Here is a 16,905-nt window from a genome sequence, read left to right as displayed (position 1 = left end):
ATGGGGTGGCTCCTTTTCCTCTTCCAGGTCTGCCAGTACTGAAGCTCCCTTAAAGAGAAGAGAAGAAACAGAGACTTAAAACATGACCCTGAAAAAATCTAAACATGCACTATTTTCCCAAAAAACAGTGTAAACGTTCTCATGTTCCTTACTTTCACATAAACTCTTTTTCCTCCCCTGGCCTGCATTCGCCTCCTCTCTGCCTTCTCTTGGCCAAACATCATCACATAGATATCATGCCTGAACTCCGTGTTCATTATATGGTAGATTAAAGGGTTGACCATGATGTGGGACTTGGCAAACATAGCAAGGAATCAAGGTGACTACAGGTGGGAGAAAGGAGAATGGCTCGGGGCTTCGGGTCACTGGTTGGGCTTCTTTGTCCAGGGTGGACCTGACCATGGCATCACTCAGGCCGGTGATGGAGGCTGAATTCATGTTGTTCACATCGCTCCACTTGCTCTCAGGATTATGGTAGTTTTGTCTGTAATATTCTGTAGCTGTCCAGTTAAACAATGAGGGGATGTCCATGATCTTTGAAGCATTTGGGGAGCTTGAGGCCATACCAGTGGAGTCCTCCACCGCAGTCTGTAAAGATCCCTCTGGTTCATCTTTGCTCATGAGTGCAGAGATCAGAGACACTGTGGCATAAGGCATCCAGGCCAGGAACAACGTGGTGCACACCACAGCAGCCATCTAAAATAAACGTACAGCTTTATTTTTCATGCAGGATATGTATGAAGGAATCTGAAAATGATCTTCCTAGGGTTTACCTTTGTAAGTCTCAGGTCTTTGCTAGTATTACTGATAGAGGAGGACGGTATAGATGCCAGAGTGTGATTAGATCTATAGACCTGAAAACAGAAGCAACATTTTATTATACCACAATTCACAAGCATTTTATTTTATTCCTACAAGGGCAACATGAAACGTATAAAAAAATCTTGTAAATGCATGTATAGCCATCATGTGAATAATTTCGAATTTCAATTATGGCGTCTTTAAAATTATTCTAATAGAGAATTTTCCTTACTTGCTTACTGTAGGTATCGGTTTTCCCTAGCCCAAAGGGGGAGGGGCTGACACCACTGGGGTGATACTGTGCTTGTTAAGACCTGGATGTGTCTTTGTATTAACAATCCTGTAAATTGGTTAACATACATGCAAAAGTCTGTGTTGTTCCTCATCTGTGATTGGTCAGCTGCTGTTATTCCTTTGTAGCTGTTTATTATATTTACCTAATTTAAGTTGTTCAAACAATCTGCTCCTGCAAAAAAATAGCTTAATGGCCAAACTTCATGAGGCTGGTAGGAGGTATTGGTGTATACATTTCTGTCTGCCACAATATCCTTTTCAATACTATCACTAGATGGTGCCAGAGTTTCAACCTATATGTTCTACACATTTTGACTGTAAATGAGTGACTAACAAAATAAATACAGACGCAGCTCCCAGAGCCTCCTTTTTTGTGTCATGAAGCAGCTGTTTTCCTCACCTTCAGAAGGATGGCCACATATGAAGCGACGACGGTGAGTGCAGGAAATCCAAAGCATAATACCAGGATGAGGAAAATATAGGTTCTGTCATTTAGAGACAACCTCATTTTCCACCTTGAAATAGAGAAGCAGGCAGACTGGTTATTACTTACACGTTTGTCTGCAAATGCATGAAGACTACAAATGAGAGAATCCACAGACCAGATCTGGGGACTTTTTATGGCCATAAACAATAGAGGATCAAGCAGCGCTTTAACAAAAATCAGAGATTACCAGTTGATGCTGCAGCTGGTCCCATAAGGTTCTGGTCCATAACTTCCAAAGCCAAAAGAAGGTAGCAAGGCCCAGAACAATGCGTAAACCCACACCAGCGCTATGGACAGATACACATGGCACTTTTCAATCCGTTGGCCTAGAGGGGAAAGAAGCATGAAGCCACTTAATGAACCTGTGACTATTTAAGCAGGGTGTTCATGTGTAAGCATATAGGACACTCAACCTCATGGGAAGTCTTGACATCTCTCCTGAAACACCACTTGTTTACCACAGCCTACAACCTCCCTTAGTAATGGCCACTGTAATTCTGGAAAGTGTCCATGGGTTTCATGAAAGGCACTATATAAATAAATTGTTGTTGTTGTTGTTGTTATTATTATTGTTACTGTTTTTATTATTATTTCACTTTCTTGAGCAGGTTTGGTTGAGTGTTACCGAAGCAATCATCAATCTTTGAATGACTTAAATCAATAACTCTTTAAATCAATACATTTTTATGAGAAAGGAGGGTATTGTACAGACTAGAGCATGTCTATATTGTGTAAGTAAGGTCTGTGTGGCAAGAAATGCTCCAATTAATTCAGGAAGAGTCATGCTGTGTGGATTGCACATGTTAGGAAGACTTGCCATATCTTAAGCAGCAGATCTTCAGGCAACGGTCCAGAGAGATGAGACAGGTGGTGAGCAGGGAGACAATGTTGAACACAAAGCCCTGAATGCCATACCAAAGGCACCCTGTCTCCCCAAACACCCAAGCATGACACAGACTGAAAAAAGCAGAAGAAGGGCTTTATTCCCGGCTTAGTGGATTGGCACCTCTGTCTCTGACAAATAGCTGCAGGCCTGTATGTTGTTTGTATTTATACTTACAGTACCATCACCCTGGATTAATGCCTGTCTCGTGATTGGTTGATGACAAAGTATTCCATACCTGGAAATGATGAAAAATGGCCCTCCCAACAGGCTGAAGCCAAGATCACAGAGAGCCAGGTTGATGGTCATGAGCTCTGGTGGTCTGAGCTTCTTTCTTTTCCGACAGTAGACTAACAACGCGGTGCCATTGCCTAGCACAGATGCAACACCTGGAGAAAGAGTAATAGTGAACAAAGAAATGCAGAAGTGACTTCATCTTTGCTCTTTAAAATACCAGTTGTGTTGTAAGCTTGTCCAGAGAGCGTCAGATTGTATCACAGCATAGTTAGTCAACTATTTTCACTGGGATTGATAAAGGTATTCTTTTTTTCTTTCTGTCTGTCCTTCCTTCCTGCTCTGTGTTGAACTGAACATGTGTGCTGCTCCACAGAAAGCCAATAAACCCAGACAAAGTAACTGCTTCTTCATTGATCTGTTGTGCGAACCAAACAATGTAGGTGTAGTTTACAGAGGTGGAGGGTATTTCGCTCAAGTGTTTTGTTTTTTCCCAAAGCCTGAACTGTCTGTTTTAATTTGATAATGTCCAGTTAGTTCTTTTGTGTTGACCAAGATGTACCATATTATATATTCAGTTTGCTTGTTGCGTCACTTTCTTGGAGCTACAGGATAGTTTACACCAGTTTTGTGTCACCACATATTCACAATCTACTGACTGACTGACTTCCATCCAGAGACACATAAGACTGGGACTCATGCACACACATGAAACGCAAAATCTTATTACTTTTCATGCAATGCCTATTTTGTGTAAATATATTTTAGTTCTCCTATATAGCTTTGGTACAGCACATTAAATCTTGTTGTACATGTACAATGGCAATAAAGGTATTCATATTTGTAATATAAATTGTCCTCTGAAAGTGCCTTAAAACCTGCTTACTTGTGAAGGTAAGGAAGACAGCAACGGCCAGGTCTGTAGAGGGGGACAGTTGGGAGAGGAACATTGGGTGGATGGACGAGGGGACAAACCAGGACCCACTCTGTGAGCCACTGTCTCCCATGGGTGTACTGCACTGACCCAGAATACCAAACAGAGAGGAGGCAGCACCCAGAGCTTAAAAGAGCCACATAAGCATTTAAAACAGAATAGTGACAGAGAGAAAATTGAATATTTTCACAGTGCAGAGCTTTACTTTTATAAACTATTATTCATGTTATTCTGCCACTGCTCATTGGCTCTGCAGTGCATGTAAACTTTAAAAACACACATTTCTCTCTTCTCTTCTTGAGTTTAATATTAATGAGATTCCTTGAGAAGTGTTTCTTATAACAAAGAATTATAAATTACTATTTGTCCCTTCCCTACTCTCTCCATTCTAGATGCACAAACACACACCTGCAGGAAAACACATGACAGCCACAATAAAACAAGCATCACCATCTACCTTCCTGTTGTCTGGTTGCCAGTCTTTTCTTCTCAGTTGGCCTTCATGACAAAGATTGTCTCATATTTTTTCAAAATCTTAATGTGAGCACTCTCTCTGTAAATCCATGTGGCACTTCAACTGAGGACTGAAAATGCACTGTTGACAACCTGGCTTAGAATTGATAAGCGAGAGGCATGCAAACCGTCTGGGAGAGAAACAGAAAGAAAAACAGGGTGGGGGAATATTTGAGAGTCCTTAACCTCTGACCCACATTGTGTCTCCTCTCCAGCCACCAACTGAATCCATATGTTCCCTTAGCATAATTTTAAATACATTTAAATCATATCTGTAAAAGTAACCCACATTTCATACATATATTTAAAAAACAAATTTTCACCTAATCAGGTGTCGTAGACAACTGTGGCTTCAATTTTAAAAGGAAAGTAGATGTCACAAAATATTTCTGAATGAATGTGTGGATTAAAGTGAACTATTGGTATCTGATCTTCCATTTGACTTATTGAATTAACATGCATACAACCATTGTCAGTTTATTTCTGTGGTTGGGACTAAGTGAAAAAGACTGAACTCTGAAAACTGCATGGTGTTATTGTAAGGGCTGTTCTCATTTATATTAGAAAGCTCTTGCATGGGGGTTTATTGGAGGAAATAAGTCATTTGTATTGATATGACAAATTTGCTGTAAAGCCATCAATGTCCTAACACACAGGAACCACTTCATTTCACAAAATTTCCATTTTCAGGAAAACACTGTTAAAACATCCTATATGCTGTTCCTCTTACTGAACATATTCATATGAATATGTACAGTGTTATTTAAAAAAAAAATCCTTTCAAGTTGATCAGTGGAACTCACGTCGAACTCTTGAGGAGCTCCTAGCGATTCAAACAAGTGAAATACAGATGGACTGGGTATGAGACGCTTTCATAAAAAGTTATGTGGTGCAAAGATTGCTTTGAGCAGAAATGGCCCACCACAGTTTAACCTATTTAAGATTCCATGCAATCAAGAGCCAACCGTGTATTCCCAAAGGAGGAATATTGTGAATGTATAGATACCTCTTGCAAGGGTTTGCTAATGTAATTTACCGACATAAGAATCAATCTGCACACATCAACATTTTTTCAATAGAATTGTTTCTGTGCAGTGACAAAAGAGGATAGGACAATGCAATTCTCACAAACTGAGGACTTTATTCCAAAACTGACTGCAGTAATTCAATACTACAGACAAGGACTCACACACCTTCACTCCATCTCACACAAGAACAGAACAGGGAACAAATACAAAAAAGGAATTGGTCACCAATTTAAATCTTTTTGTTTGTTTCTGTGGGACCTTTCCTTGGGCATCTGGTTGTAGTCGAAGTCACTAGGGAAACAGGCAGAGTCATAGATAACACAATGCTCTATTGCGTATGTAAGACTCTGGTATCAGGTGAATGTGGGTGATGTGGCATAGTGCAGTGACGAGCGATTGGCTGGTTGGTTTACTCCTTGGAAGACATGTGGGCCATCAGGTCGCAGACACGGTTGCTATACCCAAACTCATTATCGTACCTGGTTAAGAAAACAAGGAGTCAACATGCATCACTGAAAACTAAAAACTTCAATATGAAAGTAATCCATGCTGAAGCCATACCATGTGACCAGCTTGACAAAGTGGTCATTGAGGGCGATGCCAGCACCAGCATCAAAGATGGATGAGCGGGCGTCACCATTGAAGTCTGTGGAAACAACCTGCCGGAGAGTGAAGAAAAAAAAAGGACGCCATGTTAAGATTGTAGAAAAAAAAAAAAACTGTTTAAAGGAGCAGTTATAAGAAAGAAACCCACGTACCTGGTGTTCTGTGTATCCCAGAATGCCCTTCATGGGTCCATCAGCTGCAGCCTTCACAACCTTCTTGATGTCTTCATATTTGGCCTGTAAATTCACATAAACTCTTTAAAGGGCAACCTGGTGTTATTCCAAAATTCTTATCTGCAAGTTTCATGAAAAGGTAAAGAACCGACGATCAATCTCAATACTTTGACTTCCTATCTGTAACCCTCGGCCCTATGCGTTTCTACTAGAAATGTACATGAATATATGTAAGCGAGCAGGTGAACACTGACATGACATCACACAAAGACTTTTAAAAAAAAAAAAAAAAAAAGGGATACAAGATAGATATGGTGCAAAAAATTCTTGTTTGTATGTGATGCGAAACAAAATTAGAGATTATTTTCAGCCATGGATTAAGACACATTTTGTGTGCTAGTTAGCAGTTATGACAGTAGGGTGGGCTATGCAACATTGACTCAGAACTACAGTGCTTTATTACCATGAACATGTGTACTGTAGTCTACACAGGAAATACTTCAGATAAATTGCTGGTTTTGATTTTTATTGAATTTGTGTTCGTTGACTGGTAGACCAGGAAATCAATACTCCGAATTCTCTTAGTCAAGTTATAACAAATCTTTAGTAAATGACATTGCAAAGACCCTCAACACATCTCTCCAGGTCTGACCCTGGACCTTTCCTCCTTCCACCATGGTGTCTGTCGCCTCTAATCAGTTGGACATAGCTCAGACGTTCTGTCTCCCGGGAAGATAGCGCACAATGCGCTAGCCCCGGAATCACCCTTGCTTACTCCCCCTCTCCTGGCCTAAAGATATGTCTGTTACTCAAAGATATTTATCTAGGTGCATTCTGTTCCAAATGTTTCAGGAGCACTGTGCTCTAGTAATTGAGAAAATGCCTTATCTTACACATGCCAGAAAAGAGGAGGGCGCGAGGCCATCCCAGGCTACAGGACATTTTATTCTTGCACTATATTCTTCTACAACAGTAAGATGAACATCAAATACCCAACTTAAGTCAAAATAAATTTTAGTTTGTTAAATGTCATGAATGATTGTAGTTTGTGGTCACTCACAGGTTTCTCCAGACGGACTGTCAGGTCAACCACGGACACGTTGGGGGTGGGGACACGGAAGGCCATGCCGGTCAGCTTGCTGTGAAATACAGAATAGGTAAGGTCACAAAAGAAAATTCACTGGTTTTAGGGCAAGTCATGTTCATACAATGACATAGTATTCTGCAATAAATTTATTGGCACTGACCCGTTGAGCTCAGGGATGACTTTGCCGACAGCTTTGGCAGCACCAGTAGAGGCGGGAATGATGTTCTGGCTGGCACCACGGCCGTCCCTCCACAGCTTGCCGGAGGGTCCGTCTACAGTCTTCTGTGTGGCAGTGATGGCATGAACTGTGCTCTGATGGACAGAGAGAGGAAGATGATTAAATATGACTAACCGGCACCCTATGTTTGTGTTTTGAGCGGTTTGTAATCTGCTTTAGGTGCTGCTGAGTGTCTTTCTGCCAGATTATTCCCAGGAGTGTTTAAACCCTCACCATCAGGCCCTCAATGATGACGAAGTTGTCGTTGATGACCTTGGCCAGGGGGGCCAGGCAGTTGGTTGTGCAGGAAGCGTTGCTATGGGAGAGGCAAAGTAACAGCATCAGTTAACTGCGGATTTTTGAAAGAGAAAAAAAAAAGCACCATCTTAAAACGTTCTAGCACAACAAAGTTCAACCTCTATCTTTTACACATCAGAAGCAGATAGCAGTACAATGAGTGAAACACTAAATACACATTTTCAAATACTAAATTTCAAACCACAAAAAAACCTGGCTCTTACCTTACAACCGTGAGGGAGTTGTCATACTTCTCGTGGTTGACGCCCATGACGAACATGGGAGCGTCAGCGCTTGGAGCAGAGATGATGACTCTCTTGGCACCACCCTTCAAGTGAGCCTGCAATGTGTTAAATAGCATTTAATTTTTGTCCTTTTTGGTCAATTACATGTCATACAGTAATTACTTTTATTCAAGAGTTTGAGACAGGATTTAGATACGTACAGAGGCCTTCTCAATGGTTGTGAATACACCAGTGGACTCAACCACATACTGGGCTCCAGCATCCCCCCATTTGATGTTAGCGGGGTCCCTCCTGAAGAAAAGAGAAAAAAGAAAAAGTTAATACATGCTTACTCAGTTTTCTTTTGCTATGTCTGGAATTTTTTAACTGAAATGCTTGCTATATTTAAGGCCTGGTTAGCGAACTCACTCGTGGAAAACGGTGATTTTATGTCCATCGATGACCAGTTTGTCACCCTCAACTTTGACCTCACCATGGAAGCGGCCGTGGGTGGAGTCATACTTGAACATGTAGACCTAAAAGAAAAACATGTGGAGAGGATGGAGAAAGTTTTAAAATTATGGATAATAAAAAAGCAGGCAAGACGGTTTGAAATAAAAAAATAAAAAAAACTCCATTACACATTTAATTTAGCCTGTGTGCGTACACGCAAGATTACTTAATGAACTCTCCTCATCTAAATTACATGAACATTTCAATTTATTATATTCTGAAGTGATTCTCATCTTCCAACTTCCCAAGTGTGTTAAAGAACTGAAAAAGCAATTAACCTTCACCAACCATCAACTTAATTTTCAAGCATATGGCAGATGGCTGGTGTGGATTTCAAACAAACAATCTTCCATCACTTACCATGTACTCCAGGTCGATAAAAGGGTCGTTGATGGCCACAATCTCCACCTTTTTGGAGGTGAAAGCAGCACGGGTCACCAGACGACCAATGCGCCCAAATCTGAAAAGTGAACATGGTTGTTTCTTAATCTGGCCTCTAGATGGGGGTATGACACCATGCAACTCTGACCAAAGTCACTGGGTGATCCTTGTTCCATAATTGGTGAAATGAAACGTCTATGCTTAGGCAAGGTAACCCCATTTGTTCAGGTCCTATCCCCTAACCAATCAGCTATCCTAACCTTAACCACTCAAGGTAAAAGGCCTAACCCCAACCAATGGGTATTTGCGTGGCCATAGTGGGGATTTGTAATTTCGCCCCCAGGAGACCTGAAAGCACAGCTGAAGAAAGGGCAGGGTTCAGGAGGAGGGACAGAGAGAGGTGTGTGTTGCACAGCTCTCTCACACACTCCTCTTGGGGCTAAAGTCAAAATGGAGCTTAAATGTGGTAATCCTGGAGGCGGCAATGCACTGTTGGATCAGCGGCTGAGTTACTTTTTAACCGCAGGTCCAAAATCCTGGCACAGATACGGTCTGTGCTCAGACACTGGGGGGGGGAGGCCAAGGGGTGGAGAGATAACAGATAAATGCAGGTCCTTCTACTTGCTTTAGATCGCAGCAAAAACAATCCCCTGTTGAATGTGCTTAATGTTGAAACCAGTGGCCACATTGTTATCTGCTGAGGGACCAAAGTTCAGAGTTCAAGAATAACATGAGAACAGCCAAGAGACTACACAGGTTGGAACATATCCATTAAAAAAATAACTAAAAGATTTCTTTTGTTGTCAGTGTTAATGAAAATCGCAGATAGACTGCAGTTTGGGCATATTTAAGCCTTCAGTCAAATAGAAAACAGATTTTATAAGGTTTCTCTATACTAAGCTGCTATAATGCTGTTGACTCTTTTGAAGTGTGTTTTTAGTAGCCTGTCAATTAACTACTTACTTTAAATTTCTAAAATAATTTCACTCATATTCTAACATACAGACAGTCAGTCAGTCTTTACATCAGCTTCCTTGTTCTGGTAATGGTTAAATTCTTTTTTAGATATAGCTGCAATGTTTTTTTTAATGTTTTTTTTGGTCTAACAGTGTCTGTGAACATCTGTGTAGCTTTCTATCTCATTTTTATTTAATGAAAGTCAAGCTTCAGTTTTTAGTAGAGGTCTTTGTATGAGTTTTGGTTCAGCCTACTTTACTGACAGTTTATCTGAGTATATGTAGGGGGGGAAAAAAGTGTTTACAATTTAAAATGTCTTTTAAAAATTTCTATTTTTAAATGCACAAACAAAAATAAAATAAAGCTGTAGGAAGCCCAGATAAAAGGGTAACCGAGGCAGCTGTTCCAGTAAATCACTGCCATTGCCCGCTGTGTGACCAGATGAGAGGGGCATTGTGAGTTGGAGGAGCAGAGTGAACACATACTAGTCCAAATAAGCGCGTGTTGAAGTTGAGTGTCACTTAGTTTGGTTGATTCGGTTAGGAGAGTGAAGACAATGAGCTCTTACCCATTGATTCCAACTTTCACCATTTTGACTGGGTTGTCTTAATCCTCTGGAAGGAGAAATGAGGAGGGGGGGGGGGGGGGGGGGGGGAGAGTAGGTTTTTAATAATGCATTCGGTTCAATACTGATAACCCAACATTTATGATACAATATATTAACTTTCACTTGAAGAGGGAGTTTCTCAGATTGTGCGTAGAGAAGTTTAAAATTGAAGCAAAAGAAGAAGAAGAAAAATATCCACTGATGGACTGTTACCACAGTCCAAGTGAATCTAAAGGTTTATAAACTACTCAATATGTGCACTATGTAGCAATTGTACATCCTCATAATCAACCAGAATTAGGCCTACATTTAAAAAAAAGGAGTGCAAAGCAAAGAGAATTTGTGTAAACTTTAGGACCACATGTATTGCCAATTAGGTTCAATCAAGCCCATGCAGCTTGTTCCCAGGTGATCTAAACCAGGCCATTTGTCTGAAATCATAAATATACTGAAGGTACTTACCGTAAGTGAGAAGCCTCTGTCTGTCTTGCGACTCCGGTTGTGAGTGGGGAAGAACAAAGTTGAGCTGTGTGGTTTTATGATTGACCAGAGGTTAAAGCCACGCCCCCTTTATTGTCACTGCTCCTCACCCCGCCCCCTTCAAATGTCAAGGTCGTCAGCCTGCACAGAGACGTGCAAGCTGGCCTCTGCAACTTCACTTCCTGCAAGTTAAAAATCCTAGAAGAATTTCTACTGCTAATTAAAGCTCTGAAATATTCTGAAATATACTGTTTGGATTGACATTATTCTGTCAGAAGTTATAGAACAATGAAGCCTTTCTTGATTCCACTTCTCTCATCTAGATATAGATATTAAAGTCCTCAGACAGTGGGCTGAAAAAAGAGAGGGGTCCCTCACTGACCTTCTCAGTAAATACAGACACACAAGGGATCAAATCTCTGTCTTCATGACTGTGACATTTAATGTCCAAAGACCATGACCCTTCACTTTCAGACTCTCTGTAGCTGCTCTGCCTCTCCATCTCCTCAGCAGCAGTCAAAATTTGAGTCTTGGTTACACAACATGAACGCATGGTCATTACGCATGTGCAGAGGAGACAAGAACTTACAGAATATGAATGCTCAAAAAAACATTTCATTGAAAGACAGTTTTCGTCATTTGAGTAAAAGTGCTACACTTAAGGGACCTGGGGAGCTCACCTGGCAGAGCAGGCGCCCGTATATAGAGGTTTACTCCTCAACGCAGCTTCCGTGGCTTCAACTCCGACCTGCGGCCCTTTGCTGCATGTCGTTCCCCCTCTCAAGTCTTCAGCTGTCCTCTATAAATAAAAGCCCAAAAATGCCCAAAAAATAGTATTGGCAATATGTTTGTTCTGCTGTCACATTAAAAGTATTTACTTGTATTCATTATAGACAGAATAGGACAGGACCCGGTCATGTCAGTGTATATTTTTGACTCGTTTGTATTGCAACAGAGTTGGCATTTGAAACAATGCACTTCAGAGAACCATGTTAAATATTCAGAATAAGGTGAATGTATGTTTAAACCTAAAGGATTTAAGGAGAGTGGAAATACCCCCCTGGCTGCATGCTAAGGCCTCACCAGCAGGCGGTCCTGACACTGAAATGAAACCTTACCCACAGCACGGCATCTTGACACCACAGAAGACCATGAGCATGCAACACATTACACAGCTAACTGGACCATTCAGTAACATATTTGTTCTACCTCAGCAGATCATATGCTCCTATTATAACTTTCAGAAGGTTAGCAGTGTAGCTCTGCACCACAACTGGACAGTACTTGTGTGTTTTATGGCAACGGTCCAATGGCGCAGGCATAGCTGAACTACCACAACCCCTGAGTGCATGCCAGTCTTGGCCTCTGCTTTGCAGTTTAAGGTCAAAGAGGGGAAGTAAAGGTCAGACTAAGTTTAGACACCGGCTGGCTGGTCCATTTTATACTCTCAGTACTGTAAATGCTGCCTCATACATATCACATGCTCTTTTTAAATACAATGGCCAAACTATAGCCATGCAAACTGAGCAGCCATGCAATAACATGTCTGGGGGTATTAGTATTTTAGTCCAGTGGAAGATTCACTGTACGTCTCAAATTTACAGCAGCATTTATGTAAATTTGAGACATTTTTCAAAATATAAGTGACACTCTAGTTTACTTGATCACAAAGTGTGGTAACAACGACAAGTATGGATTGGAGTTTAGTGATCACAAGTATGTCTGCAGATAAAAGGGGCCTTTAACCAGATTTACACTACTTGTGTCCTGTACTGAAGTCCAGTGCAAAGTCCAGAGGACAGCTCTGTGTGGTGAGCAACAAATAAACACATGATGGAATGAGGCTGCCATCTAGTGTTGCAATGGAAATCTACATTAATGTCAAATGCCAAATTCAACTCAAATACCAGAATAAATAACTAAAAGACCGACTACCGGTGGTGGAAAAAGTACTCTGATCCTTTACTTCAGTAAAAGTATTAACACCTTATGGTGAAAATACTCCACTAGAAGTAAAAGTCATGCTTGAGTGCTATCAGCAATTTGCAATTTAAGTAAAAATACTTATTTGATATATTGTTTCCTGTCAGTGTTTTAGTATTCTACCTGATGTTTCTGGGTTAATACTACTGCTGCATTAATGTGTATGTTGCATTTTACTGCTGTAGATGTTTAAGATTGTCCTAATTCTAACTACTTTATTTACTGTTGAGTAGTTTAATTCACAGCAATGCATCATAATCTATAAAATCGCATTTTTTAGAGATATGCAGTCCTGTGAGAACCACGTATCTCTAAAAAGTCAACTTTTCGTTAGAAAAACAGCCCTGTTTTAGCTCTGTGACACTGATTTATAAAAGTTTTTAAATAGTTTACTTAGCTTAGGAAGTAGGAGGATTTCTTCAACACATAAAGTAACACTTCACTGTATCAGTTTATAAAAAAATCTTGAGCGGGTACCCACATAGCTCAGTTGGTAGAGCAGGAGCAACTGTATAGAGGTTTACTCCTCCACGCAGCGGGCCGGGGTTCAACGCTGACCTGCGGCCCTTTGCTGCATGTCATTCATGTCTTCAGCTGTTCTGTTAAAAATAAAGGCCGAAAATGCCCAAAAAATAATCTTTAAAAAAAAACAAAAAACACTTCATCTGAAGCCACATGGTTTTCACTGGACATGAAACGGATTAAAAACTAATCTGAAGGGTAATTTAACTTGTCAGACAAATGTAACGGAGTAGAAGTATAAAGTTGCATGATATGAAAATTCTCAAATAAAGTATAAGTGCCTTGTATTTATTCTCAGGTACAGTACTTGTGTTTATGTGCTCAGTTACATTCCACTACTGCAGACTACAAACTATGTAGGATATGTAAGATTAATTATTTTGCTCCTTCTTGAGCTAGGAAACAGCAGTTGACAACATATATAGTCTCACCTTCAGGTCCACTTGAGATGCCATTCTGGAGCTTTCAGTCACATAACATGATCTTCTGCAAATAAGTCAGATCAGTTTTTTCTGAGAATGAAGAAGAAAAAAAAAGATGAATGATTAATGATTAAAATAATGTGATATGAATCAAAAGCTGCAGGAGAGTGTGCTACTAAATGAAGCTGCAGGTGAAGATTGTTTTGAGAGTCAGTCTTGGTTTAGACCTTTCTTCAACATGGACTTTGTGCATTGCCTCCATGTTTAAGGGAATTCATGTCTTGTTCTCAAACTGGGCACATTGCTGGTACAAGAACTGCAAATGTGCAATTGCATCACAATCATGACATTTCTCTGTAAAAGGATTCAAGGTTTTTGCCCCAGGAACTTGGCTGTAATGCCAAAGTAAAACCTTTTTCAGAAGCAGCACCGGATCTTACACACAGTCTTTTTTAAGATCGGCCAGCCATTCTTCAGAATGACGGGGGAAGAAATGTGTATTTCTTCAACAGCCATTGGAAGATTTAAAAAAGCATAGAGAGGTTAAAAAAACATGTCACAATAATTTCAGGCTGTACTTTGAAGGACAAATTGAAATGACACGACGGGGAGTAACAAACGGGGATTTACTGCAGGAGTGGGAAATAGAACATCTGTAAGCAAAAAAAAAACAGACCACCACTAATGTCAAATCCATTTATTTATGCAAATCATAAGTAAACAAAAATAATCATAAATCACAGGTGCTATCTTTATTTAATATTCACGCTCATCACACCTGTTTTACACAAAATCCCCATCCACTGAGTTACAACTGTCTAATCACATTCACTGTACGAAGAGGCAAGAAATACATTAGGTGCCAATTTACTTAAAAAACAAGCCCAAAAATCAAAGATGATCATTTGATGTAAATATAGCTTACATGTTCTAATATTCAGTTTAATACTTACACTTGGAATACACTACAGCTGCTCTGTTATAACAGCCACAATAGTGTGAAGCATCTGATCTACACTAGATGAAACCACAGTGGCAATGCTGCAAGTTTACACCATAGCTACTACATGTAGTCTACACGCATGTAAAAATCCTTCAGTGCACGTGAACGCCCTTGCATGTGTTTTTCCTCATCATACTCTAAGAAGGATGACATTAGTCTTTATTTTTCCCCTCCACTAACAGCCCAGTCCACTCATGGACCCAATCCGATCCAGTTTCAGCCCAAAGCATCCTCGGTTCCATCCCCTACGTGACCGGTCCGGCTCCGCTCGCTTCTGATTGGCCAGAGCCCCCTTCAGAAGGCGCAGCCAGGGGGTCTCTGCCTGGGTTTGTGTCTCAGACCATTTGGGGTATTCGGCCGCTTTGACCCCCGAGGAGAAGGTGGACTGCTCCTCTGGTTGGCTGTTTAACAGGTTCTCCAGGTCGTCGAGGGTCAAAAGCTCATTGTAGCGTTCCAGAAACTGCTCCATAAACTACAGAAGGGAAAAAGAGATTCAATTTAATGGTCAGGGAGTGTACGAGGGGGAATAATTCAATCAGTGATACATTTCATTACGGTCTCCTCTTATTCTTTCCTGCCTTCCCTCCCCTCCTCCTGGACTATTCTCTTATGTCCTTCATGCACTCTGAATTTTCCCAAATCCACTCTTTTCCTTCCTTTTCTATCCTACGCCTCACCCCCTTCCCTCCCTCCGTCCGTACCTGCACAGCATCAGGGGAAGGGTGCAGAGCGCGAGCCTCCGTGATCTCCAGGGGTGTCAGAAGGAGCAGAGTGGCACAAAGCAGCACGGGACACAGCATGGCAGCAGAGGTGACGGACAAGAATGACTGCAGCGGGGCTGAAAATACAGCGGCTGCACAGATAAAGAACGGAATGAAAAAACTAAAACAAATACATACTATTTATGTAAAATAAGTTTAAAAAAATCTTTGATAGAAAAATAGGACAGTGGTCTTTGCAGACTCCTTTAACAAATCTAAATTATGACTTCAGGATTTTTAAATAATTATGTTTTATTTGTATATAGATAAACATTGTGAGAAACCGATAAGCCATGCAACAAAAGTAATGAAACGTGTATTTAGGGCATCAAGCTGGAGCCCCCGTCCCTGCTTAGGCTTTTAAATAAAGACAATAACAGCCGAACAAATGAATATAAATGATAAAACAGAATCAGAAAACACAGTTTCCTACATTTTTAAGAGGACTTTTTTTTCCTAATACATAGTTACATAGTTAGATTAAATTGTTCTCAAATTAAGCATATAGGTTTCTAAGAATACCAATACTAGTTAGATGGTATCCCTTAATAAAAAAAAAAGTCATTTCTATTTCAGAATATAAGACTTAAAATGAGACTAACACATTTTATAAGATCATTTTTTGATCCTTACTTTTTCATTATACTTGAGGTTGCTTTAAATCGTGAAAATGTAATTTCTACCAAATGTATCAGACTCAAATGGATAACTATAAAATAAAGAGTATAAAAAATATATTTCAACAAATCAAACATTTACAAAAATTTAATTTGAGCATGCTCACCTGTTTGGTTTCTCTCGGAGCTCTGGGTGTGTTCTTGTGCTCTCACAGACTCTTCTCCATCTCCCTGGTTCTCCGTCTCTCGGCTACCTCTCACTTGTTGGCACCTGCACGCAGCATCACGAGCTCACTGACTGACTCCTCCTACTCCTCGCTCACTGATGGAATTGAAAGGATGCTTTTTCTTCTGCTTGCGTCTTTCTTCTTGGCAGAAGCAGAATGTTGGGGCATCAGCTGGGATGCTGCAGAGGTTTTGTAGAGCCAGATACACCCCCCCCCATCTCCTTTTCTCTTTGGGGTGATGTCATAGCCTTGGAGAGAGTGACTGTTATTGCCAAGGTGAATTGTGTGTACTGTGTGCACTCAGTTAGCCAAACTGTGCTGCACAAAGCAAGGTCAAGGGGCAACAGTCAACTAATGACTAATCAATGAGACCCGAGTTATGAAATGGTAGGAATGATTGACGTCTTTTATGTCACCACATAATGATAATTATACATTTCCGGTGTTAACTATGCTCCTTGTGCACATCAGCCTCCCTCTCTTCCCTTTGTCTCCGGTGCCTTTCCCAGCATGCACTGACCTCCCTTCTCTGTTGGGTAAGTTACAGTCTGTCAGTGCCATCTGCTCCCTGTACCCCCTGCCGCCAAATTACAACACTAGCAGGAGCTGCACGATCCCAACACACAGACCTCAAAGTTCAACATCCTGATTATT

At 40.7% G+C, this 16,905-nt stretch overlaps 3 protein-coding genes across 4 annotated transcripts; all 3 read right to left on the bottom strand.

Moving 5' to 3' along the window:
- Positions 1–158: 158 nt before the first annotated feature.
- Positions 159–3,706, bottom strand: opn9 (opsin 9). Its single transcript, XM_032517976.1, has 7 exons — positions 3,586–3,706; positions 2,704–2,854; positions 2,400–2,539; positions 1,770–1,908; positions 1,496–1,610; positions 774–854; positions 159–696 (listed from the first exon to the last, which is right to left on the bottom strand). Exons 1-7 carry the CDS (start codon positions 3,704–3,706, stop codon positions 235–237), a joined length of 1,209 nt encoding a protein of 402 aa, XP_032373867.1. The 3' UTR covers positions 159–234.
- Positions 3,707–5,266: 1,560 nt separating this feature from the next.
- On the bottom strand, positions 5,267–10,918 carry gapdh (glyceraldehyde-3-phosphate dehydrogenase). The gene is made up of 12 exons (XM_032518785.1): positions 10,699–10,918; positions 10,198–10,243; positions 8,652–8,751; positions 8,208–8,314; positions 8,000–8,090; positions 7,779–7,894; positions 7,492–7,573; positions 7,201–7,352; positions 7,014–7,092; positions 5,933–6,016; positions 5,736–5,833; positions 5,267–5,653 (listed from the first exon to the last, which is right to left on the bottom strand). Exons 2-12 carry the CDS (start codon positions 10,218–10,220, stop codon positions 5,584–5,586), a joined length of 1,002 nt encoding a protein of 333 aa, XP_032374676.1. The 5' UTR covers positions 10,221–10,243; positions 10,699–10,918; the 3' UTR covers positions 5,267–5,583.
- A 3,407-nt stretch (positions 10,919–14,325) lies between these two features.
- Positions 14,326–16,445, bottom strand: nppcl (natriuretic peptide C-like). Of its 2 annotated transcripts, none has more exons than XM_032518854.1 (3): positions 16,192–16,445; positions 15,348–15,499; positions 14,326–15,118 (listed from the first exon to the last, which is right to left on the bottom strand). In XM_032518854.1, exons 2-3 carry the CDS (start codon positions 15,444–15,446, stop codon positions 14,822–14,824), a joined length of 396 nt encoding a protein of 131 aa, XP_032374745.1. In that variant the 5' UTR covers positions 15,447–15,499; positions 16,192–16,445; the 3' UTR covers positions 14,326–14,821. The 2 variants fall into 2 exon arrangements, with proteins under 2 accessions (XP_032374745.1, XP_032374746.1); XM_032518855.1 differs by having other exon boundaries at positions 15,348–15,484; positions 16,192–16,422.
- Positions 16,446–16,905: the final 460 nt, after the last annotated feature.

The sequence above is a fragment of the Etheostoma spectabile genome, chromosome 6, assembly GCF_008692095.1.
Source record: "Etheostoma spectabile isolate EspeVRDwgs_2016 chromosome 6, UIUC_Espe_1.0, whole genome shotgun sequence".
Lineage (NCBI taxonomy): Eukaryota > Metazoa > Chordata > Actinopteri > Perciformes > Percidae > Etheostoma > Etheostoma spectabile.
This window is presented reverse-complemented; position numbering and strand designations above follow the sequence as displayed.